We start from the raw sequence: 11,840 nt of genomic DNA on the forward strand, positions 1-11,840 counted from the left end.
CTCAACTCACCCATGGGAAGATTTCGGGACCAACTCAATGTTGTTATCCTACCTCAAGTGCAAGGTTGTCAAGTTTTAGTATGGAAATGGAAGTAGGGGGTTGTCGTACCCAAGAGATTGGATTAGGATTTCAATCATAAGCTAGATTGATTTTAGGGTTATAAAACTAACAAACAACCTACTATGTACTATGTAAAGTCAAGACTAAACATAATGGTATGTGCAAATGTGTAGTGTTGAGTTGTTGTTTGGTTGATAGATGATACGTAACACTAGAATATTTGAAACTAACAAATGGAAATACAAGCAAATTTAAGTACAAATTAAATTCAATGATGATGAAGAATTTTGGGTTATTAGGGGTTCACACTAACCCTCCCATGTAACAAACAATGCAATTAATGATTATGCCAAATTAGATAGATTAAATTCCCTCCTAACCCCCGATCAAGGTAAATTATGGCACATCCTCTTTCATGTTATCAACTATCCCAACCAAGGTGATAGGTAACTACCTAAGATTAATGTCATAGCAAACCCTAGGTGCATAAAGTTCTAAGGATGAGAAATCCAAGCAATTAAAACAATCTAACCAAGGTGTTTTTAAATTATCATGCTCTTATGCAACAAGCTTTAGACCCTAAAGGTTACCAATCTTCAATTTCTACATGACAACATTTCTCATATGCACAAGTGGTAAATTCACACATATAAGTCATGATCTTTAAACTAGCATAAGAGCATATATATCCAAAATGGCATTTATATCACAAATCACAAAGTCATTACATGGTTGGGCTAGGGCTAGATCCCTAGCCCCAAATCAAGAAACTACTCACTAGCCATAAAAGTTACAAACAACATCACAAATTGAAACATAAATGGAAACAAGAAGGAAAAGAGAAAACTCTAGATGTTGAATCCAAGCTCCCAAGGGGTGTCACTCCTCCAATAATGCCCAAAATAGCTTCTTGTCTCAAGTGCCTCCAAGCTCCTCTTGCAATAATGGTGGTGAATGTGGTAGATGAGTGTTGTGATGATGTTTGGCTTTTTGGAGAGGAAGAGTTGATGGAGGGAAGATGGAGAAAAGAAATGATGTAGAGAGATGAGAAAAGGATAGGGTTTTGGAAGATGGAAGATGAGATGTGTGTTTTTGAGATGAGATGATGAAATGAATGATGAAATGAGTGAAATTAGAGAGGATGGAGGGGGGAGCTCGAAAATGAGAAAGTGTTTTATTGTTTGGGTGAGTTGTTATGTCTAGAATATGTGGCTAGGATTAAAAAAAAATGAAGGGATAAGGTTTGGTTAATTCAAAAAATGAGAATATTTCATCTTATCCCTCAATGCCTCATTTAGAGCCTTCACATTGTGGTTTCTGAATTTTGCTTAGAATGGGCAAACAAAGGGGAAGGAAAGAGAGCATGTGATAGGCAATTACCCAAAATGGAAAGATGCCTTGGGACCACTTTATCCTTTTGCTGACAGGATTTTTGAGCTGTGTTTGGAGAGCAATTTGGAGGCCTTAACCAACTCCGAAATTTACATTTTATATATTAATAGAAAGCCTTGGATGTCTTCTTTCCAACCATATATTATATGCCTCAATCCAAGCTCAAACCAAAAAGATATTCCCCACACAATGCAGCTGACTCAGTTCTCCCACTACTACAAAATAGGTCTTTCTTGGCGGATAATACTGGCGGATTATCTCTGTCCGTCACGAATTCTCAAATAGTCCTAGCGGATGCATTAATCCGACAGCAATTATCTAACGTGGCGGATTAAATCGACAGGATTAAAGTTCCTGGCGGATGTATCCGACAGGACTTCTTAAGCAAGTCCAGCTGGCAGCCAAACTCAATCCTGTCGGATTAGGCCGCCAGAAAATGCATTTTTTATTTAATCCCGGCGGTCCAAACCGCCAGAATAGACCATGAGTCATGAGTCATGACCTAAATGAAATTTCATTTATTTCTTGTTCGCCTCTTTCTTCATTTCTTCTCCTCTCTTATTCTTCTGCGCCGCTCCTCATCTTCTTTCTTCATTTCTTCTCCTCTCCTAGTCTTTTGCGCTGCTCCTCATCTTCTCTCTTCTCCATTTCTTTTCTTCTTCGATCTTTCCTCGCCGCAAACAGGTGCGAACCTCTTGTGTGGGTTTTTTTTTTCTTCTCCATTTTTTTCCTTCTTCTTCTTCGTTTTTGCTTCAGAATCATAGGGGTTCTTGTGCGAGCCTCTTGATTCTTTGTTCATTTATGGGTCTTCTAATTTAATTTAATATTTGGTTTGTATGTTTTATTTTGCAGGCTAGATCGGATTCCCTTTGATTTGGCTGAGGGTTCTTCTCCTTCTTTTCCCTTCTTATTCTTTGTTTCCTCTTCTTATTAAAATGAATTTTCTGCATAGTCATCTTAATTTATTATCCTTCCTCTACTGTTCAGGTGCAGCAATGGTGTAATTTGTAGAGAGAAGATCGATTGGTAGCCTTTGATTTGGGTATGATTTTGTGCATCCTTGGGTCTGATTGGTAGCCTTCGATTTTGTGCATCCTTTCATTTTTAGGTTGATTTTCAGTTCAGCCTTTGATTTGATTTGGGTCTGATTTTGTGCATCCTTGGGTCTGATTTGATTTAAATTTAATAACTGATTTTTGTGTTTTATTTTGCAGGCTAATTAACCCACGGGAATAAATTGGTGCATCAAGGTTTGGCTGAAGATTTTGAAAAATCCTCTTCACCTTCTCTGATATGCTCCCTCTCGTTGCCATTATACCAGAGTAAGAATGTGATGTAGGCTATGAAGAAGCAGAAGATGCTGCAGTAGAGTAGGCAGAAACAGGAGCCAAGCTTTCCACACATGGCTAACCAAGAAAGAAATTAAGTAATAGTGTGATTGAAAGATTTGAGTTATATTGCCTGTGATGAATATTGCATATAACTCAAAGGGAGGGCTACGGTGGCTATAACAATTCTTGGATTTTTCTATGTGAACAAGCAAATTAATTAATGGAATTCTGACTAATATTTATACAACTTTACCTTGAGTGACACTCTAATTATTTAAGAAATTTATTGTCAAACCCATTTCTCAAATAACTTTAAGATAGAATGGAAGTGAAGAGAAGAAGAGTGATACAGATTTAATAATATAATGTAAAATGTTATTGGTAAAAATGGAAAGTGAGGGACCAAAAAGGCAAAAAGAGAGGTGATTTTGCATTTCTTCTGGCGGACAGATCCGACGGGAATGCTTTCCTGTCAGACACATCCGATTAGAATAATAAATATGCTGGCAGTTGTATCCGACGGGAATACTTGATGCCTTGTAAGCACGGAATTCATATCCTGACGGATTTAGACAACTGTCCGCCAGGAAAAGTGCTTTCCCTGCTGATTTTATCCTGTCGGACACTTTATCCGCCAGTGCATTGCAATCCTGGCGGATTTTGCTATTTTTCCGCCAGAAAATCGTTTTTGCTGGCGAATTAAGACCGCCACGAATAAGGTGTTTTGTAGTAGTGTCCTCGGGTGCAGTTTTGGGCTGACTTCGAAATTCAAAATGAACACCTTATAAGTCTTCAAATGTCACGAAATTTAACCTGGAATAACTTCAAGGTGTTAGCTTCTATCTCCAATTGGATTCATATTAAAATCTATTAAGGAGAATAAATGGTGAAATTTCTCATTTTATTGTTCGGAATCTAAAAACACAAAACTAAATGAAATTTAAAGCTTTTAATCAAATGAACTCACAAAAATTAAATAAGAGGAATATAAAAGGATATGAATTTATGAACATATCACTCAACGACAAGAGGTCATCGGAATTAGTGACCCATCGGAGAAGAAAGCCGGATCAGGTTCAGTTTGAATCCATGTTTTCATTGGGTTATTAAGCAAACAAAAGGCAGGGATAGAGAGAGGAGGAAGAGACTAGTTGATTCGGGTCCATGTTGCTGGCGTTGGCTGCCAGACGGCAAAAAGATGGCCGGAGAAGGCTTATGGCAGAGGAGAGAGAGGATAGAGAAACACCAGGTGGTGTGCGGCTGCTTCTGTACGTAGGCAAATGAGAAAAAAAGATGTTGAAGTTAGGTTTTATAGTAAAACACTATCTGACGAATTTACAAAATTGCCCTTTAACTTAAAATATCTGAAACTTGATGGTCGTAGCTTCGTCTCACGTCTTCTTCGTGTCTACGATCTCGTAGTCCCGAGCCCTATCCAACTAGACCAAAAACTCATTTAAAATTTAAACATTTAATTTTGTCAAATTAAAACCTTAAACCAATTTAATTATAAAAGCATTTCTTTTTAAAACAAAAAATTTTATAAATTCATAGAAAAATAATTTTAATGAAATATTTTATAAATTCATCCTTAAATCCAAAATGTCAATTGTCACTTTTTCAACTTTAGTTTCAAAGAAAAGAGGTCTTGTGCACAACCACCATTATAAATTTAGTTTGGGTTAGGGGTGGGAAAAGAAAAATTATCCCACTAATTTTCTAATTTGGTTACTATGTTTATGGAGCTATCAAAAAATCAACTATCTTACAAATTAGTGGGTTCTAAGGTAACTATTATCTCTACCATAAACATAGTAATCACTACCAATAAGTATTAGTGACCACCTCATTTGTCAATAGGCACCCTCTCATCCACTGGCGGATCCAAGGTGGGGTCAATGGGGTCAATTGACCCCATGAACCCATAAATCTCCCTCTAGATGAAAAATTTTGACCCCATAATTCATGGCTTCTCCTTTAAGTTATAGGGGCAAAAAATGGTGGAAGGTGTTTGTGAAAATGTTTGAAAGAGGCAAGAAGAAGAAGAAGAAGAGAGTGGATCACTTGTTTAGGAGGTGTGATTTTTTTTTTTTTTTTTTTTAACTTAGAGACTTGTCAAAACGACGTCGTTTTGATAATTTTATTTAAAAAACAAAAATTGAAAGATTTAACATTCAGACAACACATATGTCGACAACCTCTTTTTGCCTTTCACATTGAGAATGAATAGGGCCCTAAACTCAAACCCAATTTGACTCTAGTCTCACCCAAACTCAATTCAACTCTCACGCATATGGTGAAGTTCGCTGTCACAAAAGGTGTCGTCGCCGTTGACTTTCACGCACTAAACTTGAATCTTGACCCCATAAACAATTATTCCTAGATCCGCCACTGCTCTCATCTATGGGTGCAAAAAATAGAGGCCTTTGGCCATATTTGTTGTAGTGACGTTATCACTTTTAGCGGCCTTATTTGGGTGTTTCTGGATTGCTGACGGTAATGGTGGTGCTCAGTCATTGACAAGGTGGGTTTCTGGAGTTGTTTGGTTTGACGGCCGGTAAGAAATCCAGCCAGTGAAGGAGGGGAGGGGGCGGTCTCTTTAAAAAGGGTTTGTGCTTTATCGGCTGGTGGATGGTGAGATACTGAGGTGTGCTTCGAGCCTTGGACACTGGAGAGAAGATGAACAGTCCAAATACCAGAGAAATGAAGTAATCTTATAATCAAAATATTTCACTTACATAACTAATACATAACTAAAAGATTTTTAAACTGGTTGACTTTTTACAAAGATTTACTAATCTGAAAAATGAACTGGTTACATAATTTTACGAGAAGTTTGGAGAGAACTTGGTTATGCAATTAATTTTGCTAGTGACGAAGCTTCTTCTAAGCAGCTACGTACCATTATTTTCTGAGGTAATTTGATTATTCTGATGGCTAGAAGACAACCCGGCCAAGGTCAGCAAGTTAATAAAAATTATAAAAAAGTATTCTATTACAATCAAGGTCTGAAATTTACAACCTGAGAGTGCAAAAGTCACACGCTTAACATTTCTTATTATACCTTCCAAAGTTAAAAATCTAAATCAGAATAAAATTCATGACTTGGACAATAATAATTTGCTTATTGATCTATCTTGTACCATGCATGCACAAGTAACACCAAATTAAAGGTTTATTTGGCTTTATTTATCGCTTATCGGATTATCGATCTATACATTTTTACTCAATTATTTTGAAACAATTCTTTGAGATTATAAGGTGCAGTGGAATTGGGAGCTCCGCTCCAGAATTGCTTGGCAAATTGCTTGTAGTACCCATCAGTTAGATGAGAAGAGTCAAAGAAGACATGTTCACTAACATTGTCACATAATTCAAACTCTGTCACACCTCTCTTCCCTCCACAGCTATCAATGCCCCTGTATGGACCACTCCCACAGCATGCCACCTTCCCTTCTTTGAAGCCTTTGACAATATTAACAATATCACAAAACAAAAACATTAGTAAAAGGACGAAACTTAATTAACCAAAAAGATAATTAATACTTAAGCAAGACTAATTAATTGAGAAAGTATGAGTATACCATATTTAGATGGGTGATTTATTCTTTGTTTGAGAAACTCATAAGAGTCGGAGAGTGAGTATCTGAATCCCTTGAGTTCATTCTCTAGCTTTTGCAGGAGTTTCGGAAGTGCTTTATTGTGTAGTTTCACATATGATTTAATATGTTGGCCGAAACCATCTATTGCCTCTTCATATACTTTTCCAAAAGGCATACTGGCAAGAGGCCCCAGGCTAATGAACCCAAACTTTCTTCCTCCTTTCTTATATATATCCTAACACATCAAAATCAACATTTGATTAGTAATATTCATCACAAACAACTATATATATAATAATAATAATAATAATATAAACGAATGAGAAATTATTTTTTTTCCAGTCGTAAAAAAATATTTGATTTACTTTGATGACAGAAGTTATGTTGCCTATCACTATCCCTACAAACTCGTCATCGGAGTAGGATCGGAGCACGCTTGAGTTGGTCTCCAAAGGGAAGATGTAATCATTGCTTCCAACGCTAAACAAGTAAACAGCTCTTGATAGTAGAGTCTTGGCTTCTTCATCCCCTAGTTTCTGCCTCAATGAATCCCTAACGCTCTCGAAATATGACAGTTGAGTATGAAGGTCTATCACCTGAAACAAAGTGGAGATTGTAGACCAACTAATTCCTTCATAAACTATAGAGACATAATTGATGTATACGTGGTGTAAATATATATATAAGCAAACAATAATACCAGCCAGATTATCAAATTTGTATACTAATTAAATCTACTTATCAAATAAAATGATGTGTCAGTATACATGTCATTATCTTATCTGTTAGAGAAACTAATCAGTAAAAATAGGCCTTGATAATGAAGTCCACAAGAAGACAATTTTATATTTTAGAGAGAAGAAAATTTAATTTCTGCAAATTAAATCATATGTGTGTTTGTGACATACCCAGCCTTGAACAGTTTCAACCAAAGCACCAGACCCAGCAGATGCAAAGTTGACACCATATGTGAATTCATGATTACCAGGCTGTAGATATGGTGGAATAAATGGCAACTTTGCATACTCAGCTGCAACAGTAAACATTAACTCTCAATTAATAATAGTTTCACATTTTTACAGGAAAACATAGATATAATTATAAAGTGAGTACTATATATCTTAATCTTACCAATAAAATCTGGAATAATTCGACCATCTGAAAATCTGCCTGTTGGATACTTGAAGAAGGTTTCACCATATGGCCAATAATTTGCTCTGGCAGTGGTGTTGATGTAGTTGTTAATTCCAGCATCAAATACTGAATCCCCAAAGATGAAGAGTGGTACTACATGATGTTTGTGTTTGTTCCCCAACCCAAGGCTAAGGCTTGTACACAAGGCAAACACAAAGATCTGAAGAAAGCTTGAGCTTATATTTGCCATATCTGTTATCTATGTGCAATCTTAATTAATGAACTTATTTGTTAGTTTCATCAATGGCTATTTGTAGGGCCAATAGTTTGGATTTTAAAACAATTAATTAAAGAGTATATATTCATATATATATATATATGACTTCTAGCTCTTTAAATCAAATCATCATTCTGGCCAAAAAAAAATCAAATCATCATTATCTATAAAAACTCCAAATCAAAACAATCTTTTTTTCTCGGTCGAAAAGTCAAGACAATATATCCAGAAATACATTGACAAAACAAGTACACATGTTTCACAGCAGTACGTCTCCAGTGTAGTAAACAGTAGCAAACAAATGTTGCACATCCAGCAGCTTCTGCAAACACGACAACGCATGACCCTTTTATCTTAATTTGTGTCCCATCTTGGTTGTCATGTTTGACTGTTTGACTGTTTGAGCCTCAAAGAATGAAACATTACTAATTAATGACGAGTTATTCTTTTTTTTGAAAAACAAATGTGTGGTATGTACTCATACTGCTGCACAATCAACTATTGATCTTTGACAAATCTAATGACGAGTTATTCTAATTTTTTTTTTTAGAAAAAAAAATATGTGTGGTATGTACTCATACTGCTGAACAGTCGACTGTTGATCTTTGACAAATCTAAATTTTGATTTTTCTCAAGTTTAGTAAGATGAGTATGAATGTATGATCGAGTTGAATTTGAACGAAAAAAATGAATCAAAGATACATATATTCTGTGTATTTTTCATTTCCTTGCGTATCAAATTAAAATATATTCACATTTGGCCGCAAGGCATATTTACTTCTTCCAGAAGCAAAGGCATTTTCTGGATATAGCCCCACACAAGTTGCAAAAGATAACTAATGCATGCATGGTAAGCATGAAAAGTTACATCACTAGAATCAATCATGTTCTTCAACTTCAAAATTTGAGAGCTAGCTGGACTTATTTAATCATTAATTAATTACTGGCATAAAACCAAGGGTTTAAATTTCGAAAATTTCGGCGAAATTTCGCCGAAATTTTCGATTTGAGGAGGGATCGAAATCGAAACGGTGTTTTGTTAAATTTTCGGGATAATTTCGGCAAAATTTTCGCTGGCAGCGGCAGGGGGCGCAGAAGGGGGATATCGGGGGAGAAAGTGGAGGGGCGGCGGCAGGGGGTGGCCGGGGGGCGCGGCAGGAGGGAGATCGAGGGGGCGCGGCAGGGGGAGAAAGTGGTGAGGGTGAGGTGGCTTGGTGATGGATTGGGGAGAGAGAGAGAGAGAGAGAGAGAGAGAGAGAGAGAGAGAGAGAGAGAGAGAGAGAGAGAGAGAGAGAGAGAGAGAGAGGATGACGAAGAGATAAGAAAAACTGGAGATGGAGACTCTGACTCACGGGGGAAAGGAAAAGGAAGGAAAAAAAAGAAGGAAAAAAAAAAGGAAAAGAAAAAAGGAGAAAAAAAAGAAGGAAAAAAAAAGAAAAGAAAAAAGGAAAAAAAAAAAAGAAGGAAAAAAAAAAGAAAAGAAAAAAAAAAGAAGAAAAAAAAAGAAAAGAAAAAAGGAAAAAAAATGAAAAATGAAAAAAAAGGGAAAGAAATAATAAAAAAGAAAAAAAATTAAAAGGTTTAGGGTTGATTGGGGTTTGATTGTTTGAGGCATTTGGGCAATTGTAAAGAAAAAAAATGGTTTTGAATTTTTTTTGACCATTTTGAAGTTTCGTTTAGTTATTTTTAAACCCTAAATCAATAAACTTTAATATATTTTTATATAAAAAATAATTAAAAATACCATAAAGGGCCTAAATCCTAATATCATATACCATATCTTAACAATATAGAGTATAGATTATAAAATATATAGGGTTTAATGTATAGATTATAGAGTATAAATAATATACTAATTTTATTTATTTATTATACTAATTTTATTTAACAGTATTTGTCTCCAGCGCACATTATATTCATCTTATATCACATGAAGCCTACTATATATATAATTAGTTTCTTCAATATTTTTTATCAATTTAGTAGCTAATATGTTAAATAAACATATGGTAAAGTTTTATTTAAAATTTCCGTATTTTGATAGTAATTTCCATTGTTTCCATCTAATTTTTGTCAAAATTTAAAAATCTTCGAAATTTCGAAATTTCCTCGAAACCCGAAATTTTATTCCTTGCATAAAACACACATCTTTAATTTTAATTTTTCTATTAAAAAATTTAGACGTTCATGATAAGAGTCATATATACTACACCTAGAGTTCTTCCTGTATAATTCCCTTAAGTGTTTTCCTGTTTCTTTTGTAATTATGATAAAATTATCTATTTTTTAAGCCTTACTTCAAAGATCATATCTGTAAAAAAATCTCTAAAATCAGAATTCATTTAACAATTTGATTATAATAACAACTATTTATAATGATTGTCTATTTATTTTATGATTTCCAATTTAATTAGTTGATTTTTTGCAAAGATAATCTTTAAAATACAGCCTAAAAAATGGACAGTTCAGATTATAAGATTAGTTATGTGGTGGGCCCAAAAACATAGTTAATTTCATATGAATTTGCTAACCAGTTAACTTTAAAGCGCCTATTACCAATCAAATTTGGAATTATACGTCCATCCGAAACTACCCCATTAGGATACTTAAAAAGAAGGTTTCACCATCCGGCCAATAATTTGCTCTGATAGTAGCGTGGATGTAGTTGTTATTTCCATTATCGTATATTGAATCCCCAAATATGAAAAGGGGCACTACATCATGTTTCTGTTTGGTCCCAAATTCAAGCTCGCTGTGGCTTTGGGATGTGATGAATAGAAGGCTCAGGGTTGTACACAAGGCAAAGGCAAAAACTTGGAATCTTCGCCATATATCTGTTTTCGATCTACCTATAGTATGTGGCCAAAAACTCTATATATTTATATGGTTTTAAAATCAAGTTCATTAATTTGGTTGTGTCCAAGTTGACAAATTAGACGCTAAATAATTAGAACCAAAAAATTCATTGACAATAAATGCGAACCTGCGAAGTTTGGCACCCATGTTAGATTAGTTATACAAACGCATACTTCCTAAGGTTTTAAAATGGTGGTAGATAGCCAGGCAAAGCCATCTACAGAGCAAAAGTCAACTAACGAGCCCGACAAAATTAGTAAAAAGTTAAAAACCCAAAATTAAAACACCATTAAAACACATACATACTAGACACACTCTTGCACTCTCACAAAGGGCACAACTCCACCTCGCCCCAGGGACAAATTTCAAATTTCTAGGATGGTGGGTGTACTAATCAAATTTTGGACGGTTGAACCCAGGCCCTATTATCAACCATGTACTGAAAAGATTGCTGAAGCCCAGATGGTAAACCCATCACAGAATTGACAACTTGTTTGTTGATGATTAATTGATGTGCATTGAGTATATATATACCTATCATATTTAAGATTAAGAGAATTTTGCTACCTGATTGTAACATTTTGTGATAGTATTATTAATTTATTTAAATTATAATACATATAGATCGAATTATTAATTAAAAAAAAAAAAAAAAGGCTTCTACATGCACCCAATTTTACCCCTACTTGTACTGATTAAAAAACAGGTTGTAAATTGAAAAAGAAAACCCTGAGACTCGAAATTGGGGCCAGCCAGCCTCCATCTCGGCCCATGGAATTTTAAATTTTGGACAGTTTAGGCTGATGGCCTAATGGTTGTAGATGTTTCAAACAAGTTTTGATTTTTTGTAACGACGAAGATTCTTCTAAGCAGCTATCATTATTTTCTTGTTTGATTATTCTAATGCCTGGAAGACAACCCAAGGTCGGCAAGTTGATGAATCCAAATTCAATTTTTAAGTCAGTCAAACTGTACTATACTCGAAAATGTTCTATTATCAAATAGTTTTTTGTATAATATGTTCTGAAAATTAATGCAATTTTGACCAACAGTACTTTACAACATAATATATCAAATTTTATGATAAAAATTGTAAAAACATATTTTTATTTACAACCTGACAGGGTAAAAGTCACACAGTTAACATTTTTTATTGCTTATTGAATGATATATGCATACATTTTTAC

The 11,840-nt window shown here is 34.8% G+C and overlaps 1 protein-coding gene across 1 annotated transcript; it reads right to left on the reverse strand.

Moving 5' to 3' along the window:
• Positions 1–5,798: 5,798 nt before the first annotated feature.
• On the reverse strand, positions 5,799–7,809 carry LOC147287573 (GDSL esterase/lipase 1-like). The gene is made up of 5 exons (XM_086240090.1): positions 7,518–7,809; positions 7,295–7,416; positions 6,752–6,982; positions 6,369–6,621; positions 5,799–6,249 (listed from the first exon to the last, which is right to left on the reverse strand). The coding sequence occupies exons 1-5, from the start codon at positions 7,768–7,770 to the stop codon at positions 6,011–6,013; spliced, it is 1,098 nt and encodes a 365-aa protein (XP_086096216.1). The 5' UTR covers positions 7,771–7,809; the 3' UTR covers positions 5,799–6,010.
• Positions 7,810–11,840: the final 4,031 nt, after the last annotated feature.

The sequence above is a fragment of the Dryas octopetala genome, chromosome 4, assembly GCF_963921425.1.
Source record: "Dryas octopetala chromosome 4, drDryOcto1.1, whole genome shotgun sequence".
In the NCBI taxonomy this organism is placed as follows: domain Eukaryota; kingdom Viridiplantae; phylum Streptophyta; class Magnoliopsida; order Rosales; family Rosaceae; genus Dryas; species Dryas octopetala.

Bases quoted from the DNA above. Each gene is read 5' to 3' on its own strand.
- LOC147287573 (XM_086240090.1), bottom strand. From the start codon at position 7,770: ATGGCAAATATAAGCTCAAGCTTTCTTCAGATCTTTGTGTTTGCCTTG. The intron at 6,983-7,294 runs GTATGTCACAAA...ACTTTGTTTCAG, and splicing joins TTGAAACTGTTCAAGGCTGG to GTGATAGACCTTCATACTCA. The intron at 6,622-6,751 runs GTAAATCAAATA...TTGATGTGTTAG, and splicing joins ACATAACTTCTGTCATCAAA to GATATATATAAGAAAGGAGG.